This window comes from Rhipicephalus sanguineus, chromosome 3, assembly GCF_013339695.2.
Source record: "Rhipicephalus sanguineus isolate Rsan-2018 chromosome 3, BIME_Rsan_1.4, whole genome shotgun sequence".
NCBI classification, from domain to species: Eukaryota; Metazoa; Arthropoda; class Arachnida; order Ixodida; family Ixodidae; genus Rhipicephalus; species Rhipicephalus sanguineus.
In genome coordinates this window covers 121933531-121949675 of record NC_051178.1, presented here as the reverse complement: position 1 = coordinate 121949675, position 16145 = coordinate 121933531, and the positions used below count along the sequence as shown (strand labels likewise).

General features: G+C 46.1%; 1 protein-coding gene across 1 annotated transcript; it reads right to left on the bottom strand.

The window, feature by feature from the left end:
* Nucleotides 1-825: 825 nt before the first annotated feature.
* On the bottom strand, nucleotides 826-15644 carry LOC119385793 (uncharacterized). The gene is made up of 9 exons (XM_037653176.2): nucleotides 15502-15644; nucleotides 12939-13146; nucleotides 10791-10897; nucleotides 9837-10069; nucleotides 5968-6136; nucleotides 4198-4369; nucleotides 2364-2464; nucleotides 1697-1835; nucleotides 826-1145 (listed from the first exon to the last, which is right to left on the bottom strand). Exons 1-9 carry the CDS (start codon nucleotides 15616-15618, stop codon nucleotides 826-828), a joined length of 1566 nt encoding a protein of 521 aa, XP_037509104.1. The 5' UTR covers nucleotides 15619-15644.
* Nucleotides 15645-16145: the final 501 nt, after the last annotated feature.

Sequence of the window (16145 nt, the reverse complement as noted above, 5' to 3'; positions counted from 1 at the left end):
TCGGTGCGTTTCTGGAAAGCGAGGAAAAGGGAAAGAGAGGAAACAAGAATGCGGGGGAGTTAAACAGGGGCAGAACGCATCATTTAATCACATAGTGCTCAGCCAACGTAAGCCTCGGAGTGTGTCAAGAATTTTACATCGGGAATTATAATACATCTTGTGACTCTCAGAAGTGCTCACTTAATTATCAAGAAATCATTGAAGCATATTTAGGCATACGTGACATATCTAAGATATTTTTAGCAATACACTAATTGCTGCTCAATTTTCTCGGCTGATAAATAAACACCGCGATATGTGAGAAATGCCTGTTCTTAATAATTGTTGGGGTTTAACGTCCCAAAACAACGATTTGATTATGAGAGACGCCGTAGTGGAGGGCTCCGGCAATTTTGACCATCTGGTGTTCTTTAACGTGCACCTAGATCTAAGTACACGGGTCTCAAGCATTTTCGTCTCCATCGAAAATGCGGTCGCCGCAGCCGGGATTCGATCCCGCGACCTGCGGTGCAGCAGTCGAGCCCCACATACCGCTGGACCACCGTGGCGGGTAAATACCCGTTAATCTTTTGTTTTAAATGTTGGCACCACTATGAGTTATACTGCCCGTTATTAAGGTGCTAGCTTGAACGGGCTTGCACAAAAAAGCTCGTGCATTGAAAGACGAAATATGCGTTTTTGATTCTTGGCATTAGTTACATTTCTTTTCGTAATCTCTAGAGAAAAATAAATCATTCGGCATTCCAGTGGATGTTCCAAGTCCATCTTTCCTAAGCATCAACGTTGACTTCTATCGGAATATTTCACGAATCTTGACAAAGCGCTTCAACCAGGCCACGCCTTTCTCTGTTTCACTGAACGCTCGCCCAAATTCTGTTGGAGATAAGACGAACCTTCTACGAATCGCGTGAAGTGTGCAGCTCCCAATGTGCTTGCTTCTGGCTTTCGCACAATGACGGCGTGTGCCACGTGGCCGGCCTCGTGGTGCGGAAGTCCGACGACGGCGCAATCGTGCACTGTCGAACATTTGTGCAGCACTTTCTCCACTAGCACTGGCGAGACCTTCGCACCGCGACAGCAAAAGAAGTCGCTCATCCGTTGCACCAGATACAGCCAACCATCTTCGTCGTAGTAGCATTGGTCGCCTACGCGTGGATATTAGATTAGGTTAGATTAGATAAGTAAGACTGCATGGACAGGCACGCATTATATACTACAGGTGTTTCAGAGGAAGTCGTTGCTAAACTTAACTACAGGGTCCCCTATGCATTCGCCTAGGACTACTCGAAGGCGAAAGCCATCTTCTTCCTTTTTATCTCAGTCAAAGTACTGATGGCGTCCTTACATGACGGCAAGATATGTGACGTCATGATGACGTCATTGTGACGTCATAAATTTTGGAGATCTGTGATGTCGTGATGACGTCGTATGGTGACGTAATCGCGTGATGCTTTTTATATCACTCGTGTTGACGCTCACGGTTAGAGCTCGTGCTTGATGAGGCCTCTAAAGCTTTCGCCTTAATAAACATTTCTTCTTCAACACTACGTTAACTCGCGCGCAACCTACACTAGGCGATAACATTTACATAACCCAGATATAATTCATCCATACCAGCTCGAGCGGTGAGCTTTATTGCTTCGCTGGGCTCACTGTATTCTTACAATATACAAACGCAACGAGCGTACGTGTATACCTGTGCTGTACCAGCCTTGGCTGTCAGTGGCGGGCTCGTGCAACCTACCCCAGTACGCGAGCATCAGACCCGGACTTCGAACCACGAGCTCGCCTTGTTCCCACGGTCCGAGGGGCTTGCCCGTCTCGACGTCTCTCACCTGTAGAAGCGCGATGCAGAACGTTTACTCTGTCTTTATTCAATATCGCAAACCTTGTACAGCTACAAGGAAGGTTAGTAAAAAGACAAACAAAGCAAACGTAAACAAAGTTAATAAAGTTGCACAGTTTCAAATCGTGGCGAAAGGCAACAAATAATTATTCCACTCGATTGCAGCGCAAGGACAAAATGAAAACATTAATAATATTAATCTTTTAATGTAAAACATGGCTTCAGTGAATAAGGAAGATTATGGTGGCGAGTATACCCTGATGTCGAAGACGATAGATAGAGTGAAGGGCTAACTGCTAGGTCTCGAAGCAAGGAAAGAAATTGTAAACGCAAAGCTTTCCTTCTTTGTTCAAGGCATTGAATGTCATTAGCCGCCTGCATTATTTCAAAGGGTGAGTCATACAACAAGATCACTCAGGAGGGAGGAAAACAGAGAGAGAGCGAGTCTGCAAACTGAATCATGCGCCGCTTTAATTTTACATTACCCAGTTTTGAGCGAGAATGTTGGCAAACTCACCATTGCTTCGACACCCATGCCCAAGCGGCCTATCGACTTAAAACGGCATGGTGCGCTGTAAAGGCCCGCCGTGACGAAGGGAATCTCCGACTGGCCGTACACTGCAGTCGCGTAGAGAATAAAGAGATTTTTATCCTCATAATAACAATACTAGTCATACGTGTATCTATAGTGCCCAAAAACAGCTAGAAGCTTTTCTGTTGGTGCCCCTGAAAAGAAATGCGCAATGCACAATGCACAATGCACAGAAAAGACAACCGCCTGCTGCAACACCGCCACCTACACCACAGGAAAGACAAAAGAAAAATAAAATAAAATGTAGAAAAAGAAACAGCGGGGACGCGGGCTTGAGAGTTAGAAAATCATGCACTATGGTTACTATTCGCAGAGCACTTGTATCGCCATCAAACCAAGAACCGCTGGGTTTTTTGTTCAAACTGCACTTGTGAACAAAATGTTGCAGTGGCTTAACTCGGCTATGCCAGGATAACGTAGCGTTAGCAAAGGTTCAGCTGATTGTTCTTAGCTTTCCTGATTGTCTAGGATTAGCTTGATTATCATGCTTACTGCTGCTCCAATGACACACACGTATACATATTATGTGGCACATGTATATTTATTTTGCCATGCAACTACTTCGGGATCCGATGAGTTGAGCTCCTCCGCTTTTCTGCGCCGTTGAGCAGCATTTGCGCTCTCCTTCTCCATGGCTAAACCACACTGGCAAACGCCAGTCAGAGGCGCTATCAAGCGGCTCCAGCGCAGTGTCAGACGGCGACTGCACAGGGAAGGCGAATAACTGCGCGCGCACCAGCGCCAGTCCGTCTACCTCGGCTACGACGTCACTCCTCTGGAAAGCGCATACCGGCGGCAGCGAGTCGCGCGCGGCAGCGGCGGAGTGCGCGGGAGGTGCCGGCTCCGATGCGCCAGCTGTGTGACATCACTGATCCTCGCGCATGCGCAGCACGGCTCCTGAGGAGCCACGCGAAACTGCCTAGGCAAGGCAAGTGTAGCTAAGGCTACAAAAAAGAAAAAAAAAGAATTATGCAAGGCAAGTGGACTTTCAAAAGTACTTTCTGGGCTCGCCTATAAACAGAACCATTTTCAGGGCTACAAATTGAAAAAAGCACCAGTGAAATACGGAAGGATCAGTCGTGTAAAGCTATTATTTATTTCTTATTTTTTGTTTTATATTTATACATACTGCAGGCCGCATTCGGGCCCAAGCAGGAGAGGTGACGAGAAAAAAAATCTCCATATACATAAGTAGCAAACATGGAAAATTATCATTAATGCGAAATATAAATGAGAAGATTAATTAACATTAAAAGAACTAAGCTCTATCAGGAAGCCGTTGTACGGTCTGTGAGGAGGACCCTGGACCCGTAACGCAAGCATTGGTTTAATGGTGGCTGTCATGAGTGGCTTTCCATGAGTAAAGATGGAAGTGAATTTTTTGGAACGCAACATTAGGGGGATTCTGCTGCCATTATCGTGGAAAACCTGCGTTGCCATAAGCCTGCTTCTTAAATAATGATGGGCACCTCCCGCTTAGGTGACTAGGAGGGAAGTCCCCTTCTCCCCCCTCCCCCCCACCCTCCCCCCCCTCCCTGTTCCCAGCCTGTCCCTCGGGCGCACGCCTGAGGGACAGGGGGGCTATGGTGGCTGTTGGTCACTGTTGGCTAGCCATATTCTGGAAATTGCGCTTAGGCCACGCAAACAATGCTGTCACATTTAAATGCGCTACAATGAAGTGAGCCTTGAATTCAGACGTTGCCAGAATATATGGAGCGACGGGTTTGTTTGGACGTAGTAAAATAATGGAACCACTTACGCTGAGTAAACGACTTGAGATTTAGTTCCTCGAAGAGTGCCTTTGCCACGTCCTCGTTAATGCTGGCGGTCGCGCTCGTGAGATGTTTTAGGCAGCTGAGGTCGTAGTCCTTGCGCTTCTCGTTTTCCAGTATGCACCGTGCCGTGTAAGGTGTCGTGCTCAAGGCAGTGACCTGTTGAGAACAAGGAGAAAAGGAACAGCTAGTTGCTGAAAAATGTCATAGTATATATTTTGATTGCTCTGCAAAGTCATTAGAAATATAATTACACAGATTTTACGTATTATCGAAACTTCCCGGCAGCAGAACTGCTGCTCTAGCTCAAGTACCGTATTTACACGATTTAAGTCAACTCGAATGTAGGTCGACCCTCCTCCCCTAAAATCTCACGGCAAAAAAGAAAGAAAGAAAGGAAGGAAGAGAGAAAAGGGCGAGCGCATTTCATAAAAAAAAAAAAACTTATTTACGATGTCGCTTAAAAAGACAAAACAAAAACAAAAAGAACTCGGATTCCGGTGTGCAAAGGTGGCTTCACGGCAGTGCTTTAAAGCTATGCAGAAAAGCTACCTTCGCGGTAATACGCGGGAATCATTTTTAGAAAATTTTCCACGAACCGTTGCTGAGGCTGCGGGTTATACACGAGAAAATAGAGTGTACGTCACAGCTAGAGCCGGAACGTAAACATAATGCCGTCACCATGCCACAGAGCACCTAATTTTTTGTTTGTTTCAGTTTCGGGCGTAAGTCGACCTTACAACCGAAACTAGTTTCAGTTTCGATTGTAAGTCAACCCCGCCCCCCCCCCCCCCCCCCAAGATCGGATTTCAAGTTTAGATAAAAATTGGTTGACGTACAATCGTGTAAATACAATATTCCAACCCTTTCCTAAAAAAAAAAAAAACGTCGAAATCTTACGTATGTAACTTGAAATAACGGCTAGAGTACTGTGGTAAAAGAAATATAACGAAGGGGTGTGCTGCGAATGACCTGCAGTGCTTTTTGTTCTAGGCAAGCTGGTCAGAAACCTTGTACGTCATCATATCTTGTTACTAGCTAAGAGCACCAGACGCCCGCTCAAACCATTCGTCAAAAATGAGAACTCATGCAGCAAAGCCACACACCGAGATGCAGCTCCATAGCGAAACTGCTGCCGCCACTACCGCGCTCTCCTTACTCACTGAACTAGTAAACCTTCATTCTAACTTAAAGTTAACATCTCACGCACTCTATTTATTGGCAGTTGAGCAGTATTCCACTAATTTCCAAACTAGTATATCTTTATTACTACCTAAAATTACCATGTCAGATACTACCATCGTCGCTGAGGTGTTGCCTAGCACATTCATTGCGAAACCCCATTTAGTACACAAGGGCGGCGGCTTGGGCTTGTTGGAAATTCATGACAGCATACTGCCAGCACGAAGACACCAGGACAATAAAGAGGGCGACACACAGCGCTGACAGCGCAGCATCTTTCTTGTCTTGGTGCCCTCGAGCCGGTAGCATACTCCGATATAGTATTTTTCTCAGATATCGCTGATACCTTAAATCCCTACAACACAAGCCTCGACTCGCAACGCGACACTTTTACACGTTACCAGCTGGATAAAATGAAGGTGTCGATCTTCTCGATCTCGTCGAAATATAGGCGCCATGCATCGCAGAGAAGAGAACTCATAGCACTACATTCGACGTCGTTGCTTTCTCTTTAATTACACGGTCAACGAATCAGCGGTCAGACTCGGCGTTCCGTGTATATACATATACTATACCTTGTGCGTGTGTAGCGCCTCGAGCACATCGTCAGCGGTCTCAACAAAGGCAGCCGACGCTCCCTGTACAATGGCCTTGCAGACAACGTCGAAGAGCGCGTACACGTGACCCAGAGAAGTGGTGGCGAGCACCACGTCATCTGTGTTCAGCGTCATGTAAGCAGGATGGCTGAACTCGGCGAGATGAAAAAAAGAAAAAGAAAAAAGGAAACGTTGCAGTTTAGCTAGAAACAGAGTGTCGGAACGGAACGAAAACCGAAAACGAAAAACGAAAAAAAAAAACGATATTTTTGACCGGAACGAAAACGTAACCGAAACGTTATTTATTATTTCGTTCCGGAGTGAAACCGAAATTTTTTCAATCGTTTTTCGGTTCACGAGAAAATTTTGCAATCCGGAAGAACTGAGCTCATGCAATGTGAGCATATCTCAGGGTATAGTATTAGCGCGTACCTCAGACAGGAAATCCAAAGCAAAAATATGTTGAAATTGTGCGAAAAACGAGAACAGTGGCAACCAGAGATGTTCATATTAACGCAAGTGGACTTTTGCGCGCCTGTCAAGCAGGCCAAAGTGGAGAGGGCATTGTCGGCGCTGAAGTTTGTTACAGCGAAAGCTGTTATGAGATCACAACTGCCGATTTTGGCTCCATAGTTGTCCGCAGCCGCCGGTGTACGTGACCGCTATCGCGTGGCATAAGAAAAAATTAAATGAGAAACAAATTTCTAGGATCCGCGCCCTCTGCGTGGCAGTCGGGTCTTCCACCACAGTGTCACGCCGGTGCTTATAACTCCATCGCAAAAATACTCTACACAGGCGTCATGTCGGGCAAGGAATCGCGTTAACATATGTAATATAGGGGTGGCAGAAGAGTAAAATAACAACCAGTCATCACACAATGCTAATAGCGCAAAGAGTGTGTGGTTTAATGCTTCCCACCAGTGTTGCGGATTTACCACTCCGGAATTGGAATGACTCCGGAATCTTCAGCATTTTCGCGACCCCGCAATGGAATGGGGACAACGCTCGGAAGAATGGAATGGGAATGGAATTACGTCCTTTTCCGAAAATAGAGGACGTTTTCGTCTACGTGTTGTTTTTCAAGCTTCAAACGTTAGTAAGTCAGAGCCTCGCAAGTTAGTAAAGCAGTATTTTTAAAATGACTTAGCTGACTACAAGCACGGTACATTTATAAGCAACGCGCCTACTACAAACGGAGGCATAGTGTACAAACAAATGCATTATCCGAGCAGATACCGAAGGGAGAAACAAATTACCCCTGCGCGTTGGTTCCCATTGATACCCCCACCCGAAAGTGGCGAATACTCTATGCACAGCCTTATCTTTATCTCACGAGCAGTTTAGTACCTGACACACGTAAATAACCTTTGCGACAAGGAAGACATTGCATATCTACGCAGAGGCGAACACAGAAAGTTCTCCTCACCCCATCCATGCTTGCGAGGCGCGCTTGACAAGCGTGAGTGCTGACGGGCAGTGCGGCCCAGTGTTCCGTATTCGATGCAAAGGCGCTTTTGTCAGCATAAAAATACGCTATGTCGTCATTTTAGCATTAAGAGATTTAAGCTTAAACAATATTGAAACACCACCATTCGTTCAAACATGTTGACCACGCAAATACTATCGGTAGCGGGAGAACTGCCCCTATGGGAATTAGTAGGGTTGTTGTACTGCACGACATATGTCACCAAGCTACTATTCCTCGACCTTGGCAACGTGTTTTGCGTACTTTTGCAGTTCTTAATGCATCTGATGACATCAGCTTTATGGGGCGTTCATTCTTAACTCGATAAAACTATCAAGATGCCTTTCCTACGTTGAGGAATTACGGGAATGGAATCGGACTGCCAGGCCATTCCCTGAGTGCCAATGGGCTGAGTTTTTTTCTTTCCGAGGAATTTAAAGGAATGGAATTGCGGCAAGTTCTAATTCCCCGGAATGGAATTGGAATCGAATGGAGGCGCCCATTCCGCAACACTCCTTCCCACCCACTGCAAAGTGCTCTGCCATAATTCTTCATTATCAGCCACAGCACAAAGTTCAGATAATGGCTTACAGATGTATTTCGGGTACCGCGATTCTCCGAAGAATGAAGAAAAATGGCATAGTGGGAACTTCGCTACTTCAGAAAAATTGCGTCGATTTATGACGTAGTGGGTACGTTGCATGTTTACTATATTAGTTGCCCCAAGAGATAACAACGGGCTCTACAAAGTCTGCTCTTCCAGCTTTCGCTGTGACTGTTCTGCGTGTTCTGCGCAAACCTGGCGATCTTTTTATCAGAACAGCGGTCTCGCACATCAGAGAGTACACTCAATGGCGTGCTGCTTCTGAGATCGCGCTCACTCCCTTGACACAAAGAATTAAGCCAACTAAAAAAATTCGTATTTTTCTTGTGAGAAAATAAATACCATGACTTTGAAATGAATACTGGTTTGTGCTAGTTGGTAGGAATACGTGGTACAGTTACTTCCGCTCCTCTGAAGAACGTGTTTTACCCTTGTCCCACTTTAAGAGGAGAGCAAGTAACTACATCACAAATCCAATGTTTTTTTTTAAATGATTGCTTTACCTTTTTCATACTTTCTTTTTTTATACAAAGAAAAAAAACCGTTACGAACCGTTACAGAACGTTTTTTTTTTTTTCGTTCCGGAACAGAAACGAAACGGAACTTTTTGCGGTATAACGAAACTAAAACCGAAACGAAAAACATTTCGTTCCGACACCCTGGCTAGAAATACGAAGCACCGCAAGTGATGGCAATCTACTGCAACCAAAGCTTTAGCGGCAGTAAAAACCGAGTAAAGGGTCAGGTCCTTAAAAGTGGCAACCAAATACGCGACGTTGTTCTTTCATTTTATTGCGATAGCAATTATATGGACACTCGAGGCGCATTTTTGGCGTCGCCGTCAAATTCCATGTAAAGTCTAAATTGATAACATCGCCCAGCGCGTCGTATGCGCTATGCGTGAGCGAAAGCTTGCGAAGGCTAAAGACAGGCGCGGTTCAAGCAGAGATCAAACACGCCGGCCGGCTCCATTGAGCTAAGGAGCATGAAGGGGAGCCGGTGGGAAGGAGAAGGGGGTGGGGGGCTGCATCACTCGGGCAGGAACTGCGAACTTTGATCAAAATGGTGCGGTCGCGCGCGCTATCTCGACAGTAGACGGCTCGTACCCTTGCACGTGCTGTGCTTTCACCGCTTACTTCGCTTTGAGGCAAGACAGCACGAAAAGCGCTTCGCTCCCTGGAGTGGCCGTATTCCCTTACGCTATCCTTTGGTGGAGTTACGCGAAATTTGATCCTAAAGGAGTTAGCTGCCAGTCTTACTTCGTATAACATTTCAATTTGTTGCTGTCGCATTGATTGCTTCGCCCTTACGGCGAGAATGTGACTTTTTAAAAGGTATTTTTGCTTTTTATTCGTTGCGGTGAACCTCCAACGGCACGCTCTATTTATTTGCCAACTGTGTGGTATATTTACTTGCTGTAACAGCTGTGCTGTCCTGAAATGAAATGCTCTATGAGACCTCTGTTCCCTCTTTTGGGCATCTTCTTGACACTCCATTACCGCACTATGTCCAGGATCGAGCCAATTTTTTTTAAACAATGGAGTTGTTAAAAAGAAAGTCGGACAACTGATGAGTGTCCAGGGTAATCACGCTCCGGTTCCCAGATACACCAATAGATGGGTGAAACTGGGGTAATTTTTTGATACGGTGTCACGTTGTCACAAACGTCTTCCCCTGCAGACCTGGCCAAAGAATGTGTGCGTATACTAAAGAGCAGCAATCGCGAACGCGATGACACTTCCGTGCCTAATACAAGGAGGCAGTCAAATATATTATCACCTGTTTGACTGGACGTTAGCTAGAACAGATTCGTGCGTGTGCACGACCACTTTAGCCTTGCCGGTCGTACCACTCGTTGACGTCATGTAGCAGATATGTTGTTCCCGGTACTCGATCGAAGAACGATGTGTTCCGTTCACTGTGCGCCCCTTCTTCAGCAGCTCGCTCCAGGTGATTACGCAGTCGGACGCACCGTCCCGTTTGTCTGCCACTTCATCGAGCACTATGATAGTCTGGAAGAAGGGGATTCACAAGCAAAAGCTCACACAACCTCACACGAAAGCTCACACAACGTTCACTCTAATTTATAAATGCATGTAAACGCAATCCTTTCGTAGAGGAAGCCATTAAGTACATTTATTAGGGGTATTATGTAATTTGCTTGCAGTGACACTGAAAACCAAACAGGGCAGAAGTTCGGGATAAAGTGGAGGCTTGAGGAGATGGATGTTCTTGAACAGGAAGGCATCGCTGAAGCCAACGTTGCGACAAATGGTCTTGTCTTCTTCAAGGCACCACTTGTCAAAACGTTGGACCTAGAGACACCTTCCTGTCCTACAACTTGGGATCCGAACCTACAACCTTCGACGGTTGTTGGTTAGGATCCCACAAAAGGAAAGGGTGAGTTTTCGTCCACTCTAATTCATTTCAATTTACGTAATAATCGCTACACTACAGTTAGAGACAAGAATTAATTTCACGTACGCTTTCCTTGGTCTAATTTTCGGTTGGATTCATTTGGTTGTGTCTGACAAAGAAACGAGCCCCTCGGCAAAAAAAGAAAAGAATCCCTTCTTTGGTTAATTGTGATGGATAGTGATGGTAGCCGTTAGATATACTTGTGACTAATAAGTTGTACTCGCTGCTGCTATACCAATCTTGTATTCATTCTTGACTGACGATATTTCCTTCAGGATAGTTCATAAGAGTTTAGCAGTGTGTCGATTCCCGTACCTTAAGAGAAGGTAGCATACGATGTAGCTTGACGGCTTCCTGAACCCAACATGGTTCACAGCAGAGGGCCGCTAAGGACAGGGGCCGCACCGCATCGGCGAGGACATCTGCACACGCACATCATTTTTTTATTTTTTAGCCGCGAACACACAGATTCCTACCGCACTGGAGAGAATCGGTTGTACCAGTCGTGGTAGCCCAGTGTTGCCGGGCTGGAGGTGATAGGTTCAATTATGTGCATGCATGGTGGCTGCATTCCGATGGTGGCAAAATGCCGAAGCACTCTTGTACTTAGATAAAGGTCTCCTTGGATAAAGGTGCCCGGTAGGGAACTCCAGGCGAATAAAAATAATCGGCAATCTGCAAGTAACGATGTGCCTCGTAATATCGGATAACGGTTTTGGCGCGTAAAATCCCACACTTTGACTCAATTTCGCGCCTTTTGTGGAAAAGTAAATGACCGAATTGAGGCAACGAGGCAAAATACAATACTGGCACTCATCCTGTGTTTTTGTGCAAATTGTTAACGATGATTGTTAACACTGCTGTGATTCAGACGGTTCGAAAGCTGTGCCGCATGCCATGCCTTGAAAACAAAGCATACAAAAGAAAAAGAGAGCGAGGTTGTGTAATCTTGCAAAATCGCACTCTCCTTTCCAGAGTAATGGTTTCTTGCAAAAAACAGTTGTATTTATAACTTTTAATGAGTGAGTGATACTTGCCACAATCCATCTTGTAAGCTTTACTGCATTACATTGCTGTGCTGCAGTTAAGCCATCATTTCAAGCACATATACGTTACTCAATTGGACACGGATGTAACGTCTTCGAATGCTTCTAGTCGCACTATTAGTTTCGAAACATAAGGTTTCTGCGAAATAGTGCACTCGACGTTCGCTTAAGAGGGCGCGCCGACGCCCATTGTCCTCTACATGAACATTCGCTCTCGTCTGCACCGTTTCGACGGTGACCGTGCCCGAACACCGACGGTGACCGTGCCTGATAGTGACCGTGCCCGAACAAAGAGAGATTAGTTCTCAAGCCTCTTCGTGATTTCGTCGTAGACGACAAACTGATAAACTATTTGTGATTACTTTTGTACATGCTTGTTTTATTATGTGTTTGCAGCTGTGTGCGTGCGTGCGTGCGTGCGCGCGCGCACGTTTGTGTGTGTGTGTGTGTGTGTGTGTGTGTGTGTGTGTGTGTGTGTGTGTGTGTGTGTGTGTGTGTGTGTGTGTGTGTGTGTGTGTGTGTGTGTGTGTGTGTGTGCGCGCGCAATCCGACGGCTTGCCTTGCTAATGTTTTTCATTTTTGTTAATGACGTTCAGATAACTTCATGCACTTATTTTAGCTTCTTTGTTATTGTTGCGCTTGTTTTAAATTTCTTTGATTTTAGGGCAACCGTCTCTGCAGTCGGGTTCAACTTTAGAAGGCAGCCGCATTTCCACCTCAAAGGCGGGTGCACACAAGCCTGCACCAATGATCGCGCGCTCTGTACTGACGTCATAAGCCGCTTGGTCGGTGAAACCGCCGTCGGACAACGTCACGGAGTACATGGGCGATACTATTTCTTTAGCCGCGGAGGCAATCCGCGGTCGCACTTCAGTCGCCTGGGCGGGGCCTCTCCTACCTTCCCAAGTTGTATCCAACTGTAGTTGTGGCCAAACTTATGTTGCTCTTCTTTTTTTAAATATTAATCAAGTAAAGAACAAGATGAAGAGCTTTTGAGGGAACGAAACTAAGAAATAAAAGAAAAATGGATGCCGCTAAAACTGCACCTTGAAACCTCGCGCTATCAGCTGGCTTTAGCTTTTCTCAGTCATAATTATCTTGACTGTTAGAACCAATTATGCTTTTCTTTCTTCCCGAACGGACTCTTTACACGTTACAATTTTACTAAGATGTCATCGCGATAAGCTGATATGTATTTCCGTTTCCGTTAGAAACGCGGTACCACTATAAGAATGAAAATACATGCACCAGAAACAACTCGGAGGGACAAGACTTGTTTTATACCGCCCATCCTGCAATGCTGTTGTCAATCAATCATTGCACACAGCTCGTTCAGAAAATTTGCGCGCGCGTGTTCTAAAAGCCGGAGACAAAACAAAAAGGAAAACAAAAAAAGGACATCTTGACTTCCGCTTACCTAGTCCATAGCCTGGACTCACGTACATAGACGCTATATTGGCGCTTGCTGCACCCAGGAACATGGGCAGCAGCTGTAATCGGCTGGTGCTGAGGAGTAGGATCCTGTCTCCAGCCTGTAGACCCAGTCGGCAGAGCGCCGTCCACACAGCCTCCACCTGCTCAGCTAGTTCACCGTAGGCCACAGCTTCGTGGGTTGTGCCGTTGATCTGAAAGACGGTGTTAACGAAAAGGTCTTTTTTTCCCCTCAGCCATCCTACTAGGAGACCCGATCTATAATCAGATGTGGTGAGGTTTCACTGGTGGTTCGTTTCTTTTTTAATGTTTCTTCAACTGATTTCTTCCTGAGGAGTGCGTGTGTGCCCGGGCGTGCGTATAAATGAATAAATAAATAAATAAATAAATAAATAAATAAATAAATAAATAAATAAATAAATAAATAAATAAATAAATAAATAAATAAATAAATACAGTAAAACCTCGGTGATACGAATCTCGCGGGATTACCAAAAATATTCGTGTCATCCAAAATTCATATCACCAGAAAACATGGAAAGTTAGTATGCGACAAAAGGAAGTTGGCATACGTTTTGATTCAGTGTTTCTCAGGGCCGCAGAGACTTCAACGATCATACTTGTACTCGTAAATATACGGTGCATGCGCGCGTGTGTAATTAATGAACCAGATGTGTTGTGCCCCGTGACCTTACTACGCTTACTACGCTTTTCTGCATGACACCAAAGTACTGCGGCGAAAGTGTCTTGAGGCGCGCTCTGCACACGATTGATAGAGGCCAAGCTCCTTCGCCCAGACCGTCCGCTTTGTCTCTTGGGGTCTTCGTCCACCTTTATGGGACTTCATGACGGACCCGCAGCCTAAGTTTCAGTCTTGTTTCATAGAACGTCTGATTGCGGGGACATGGCCTGCATCGACGCGGCAGGCACGTGTTAACACAGTACAAAGACGCTGCTGCCTCGGGCACAGGAGCACGCGTCAACGCGTCGGAAAAAAAAAAAGCCCGACGTCAACGTCATCTGTAATCTAAACGCGAAGGCGCCTAAAGGCCTCTAAGATTCGCGCGCACTATCTCGGAGGCAACGACGCACCGTTTATGGTCGCTCAGCTCGCATGCCCGCGCCAGCGCGTGTCTGCCGCGTCTTCCGCGACAGCGCGGGCAGCACCTGTTCGTACCTGCGCGCTAGCGTACGTTCGTATCAAACATCGCGGGGTGCAAATCGGTTCGCAACAACCGTACTCCAATACATTGCAGGCTAATGGGCCTTGGCCGGGACCACAGAAAAATTCGTATCACCCCAAAATTCGCACGAGCCGTGATCGTATCACCGAGGTTTTACTGTAAATCACAAATTGCTTTTACTGTACCAATTTTCAATAACAGTCTGTGCGGAAGCACGTGATCTTGAACAAAAAAAATCGCAGCATTTCCACGGAGTGAATGATGATGAGTGGGCGAAGCTGCGGAGGTTCATCGGTAAACCATGAATCTTCCGTGAATTCTGCCCAGTACATCATCACCGACGTGAGATAGGGCGCGTTTATACTAAAGGTTCGATGAGTTATGACGACTTGCAGCTCACTTTAATTTTACATGTACGCTGTGAATTTTCATTGTTTAGAAAACCATTGCTTTAGAAAACATCTGGCGTCTTTCGTTAAGCAGCTGGCGTCTTTTCCTCTTGCTTTAGAAACATCTGGCGTTCTTCCGCTTTGCTTTTACAAAACATCTGGCGTCTTTCGTTGGTTTATTTCATCAATCAACAGCGTTTTGAACAAAATTGTTATTGATTAATCACGCACAGGAGAAATCTCACCAGGCACTACCTTGGAAGTAAACAATGCCTGCTAATGGGAATGAGAGACAGAAGAAGTCGGCTTTTAGCTAACACTCACACTTCTACTTCTACTAACGTTTTCTACTGGAACATGCCAATGGCTGCTAATGGGGAATGAGAGACAGAAGAATTCGGCTTTTAGTTAACGCGCACGCTGCGAATTTTTTATTGTTCAACAACGCACAGGAAAAATCTCCCACCGGCACCACCTTGGAGGTCAAAGCGTAAGACTGGTTACGGACTACGACTACGACTACGAGGGACGAACGGGTGCCGCCTTAAGGAGCTTCGCCCCTAAAAATTACATCGCACTCAACGGTGCGTGTACGCATATGCTTCATTTGATCGGGCAACAGGAACAACTTTTATGTAGCGCTGAACGACACATGGGCATGAGGAGAATGCACATAATGACACCGCAAAGAGCCGCGTGGGGTGTTTATGTGCCTTCTCATGTCCACGTGTATTGTTTAGCGATGCATAAGGGTTGTTCAGATGACTCACCAACAAGACCACGCGTTGCAACCATTGTGGACAACAGGAGGCGCGTGCACACGTGCTCCAGCTCCTCGGCGACCCTTATTTCAACGAGGACTCAAACAATTTCCTGAACGTTCCCATTTCACTGTCGCACGGACGTCAAAATTTGATACAATAAAGAAAAACACCCAAAGGCACCGATGAGTGGTCCATCCTCGAAATTTTCTCACCCATTTAGAGTTGGCATGGATGCGCAGATGTTGCAGCATGTACTCCCCGAAGTTTCTTTTCAAGTCGAAGCACTGTTCCTTCGGATCAACGAGGCTCACGAGCGGCGAAGATGCCATTTTTTTTTTTCGAAAATCCGTCTAGCACTCCTCAGCAGGCGACTACTGGAAACCTGCGCCCGCCAATGACTCTCGCATGGACGTCGTATCTACGATCTGTTCCGTGCCTCTTCTTGGTGGAGAAATAGGTGTCTCTACTGCTTCTTATCTAACCTGTTGCAGACACTGCGGCGCTGCGACTGCCTCCCAAGAAAGAAACCCGGACGCTATTTTCTCGGCCTGTCAAGCACTCTATTTCCTCGCCACGTGTTATCAGCAACCGTGCGATGAAGCCAACTGACAGTGAAGGTTACTACTAACCAAAAAAAAAAAAAAAAGTTCCACAGGGCCCACGATGCGGCGGTAGGCTTGGCCTGCCCGACCCGGCGTGGGACTTGCCCGACATGCTGCCTAACGGCTATCTGACTATCTCTCAGGACTCTTGCCAATAAAGTTCACCGTATCCTTATTGTTTAGCTTGCTCGGCTTCTCTCAATCGCCTCGCTCATCACCACACGTTTGGTTTGTATAGGATTTGTGTTAATAGT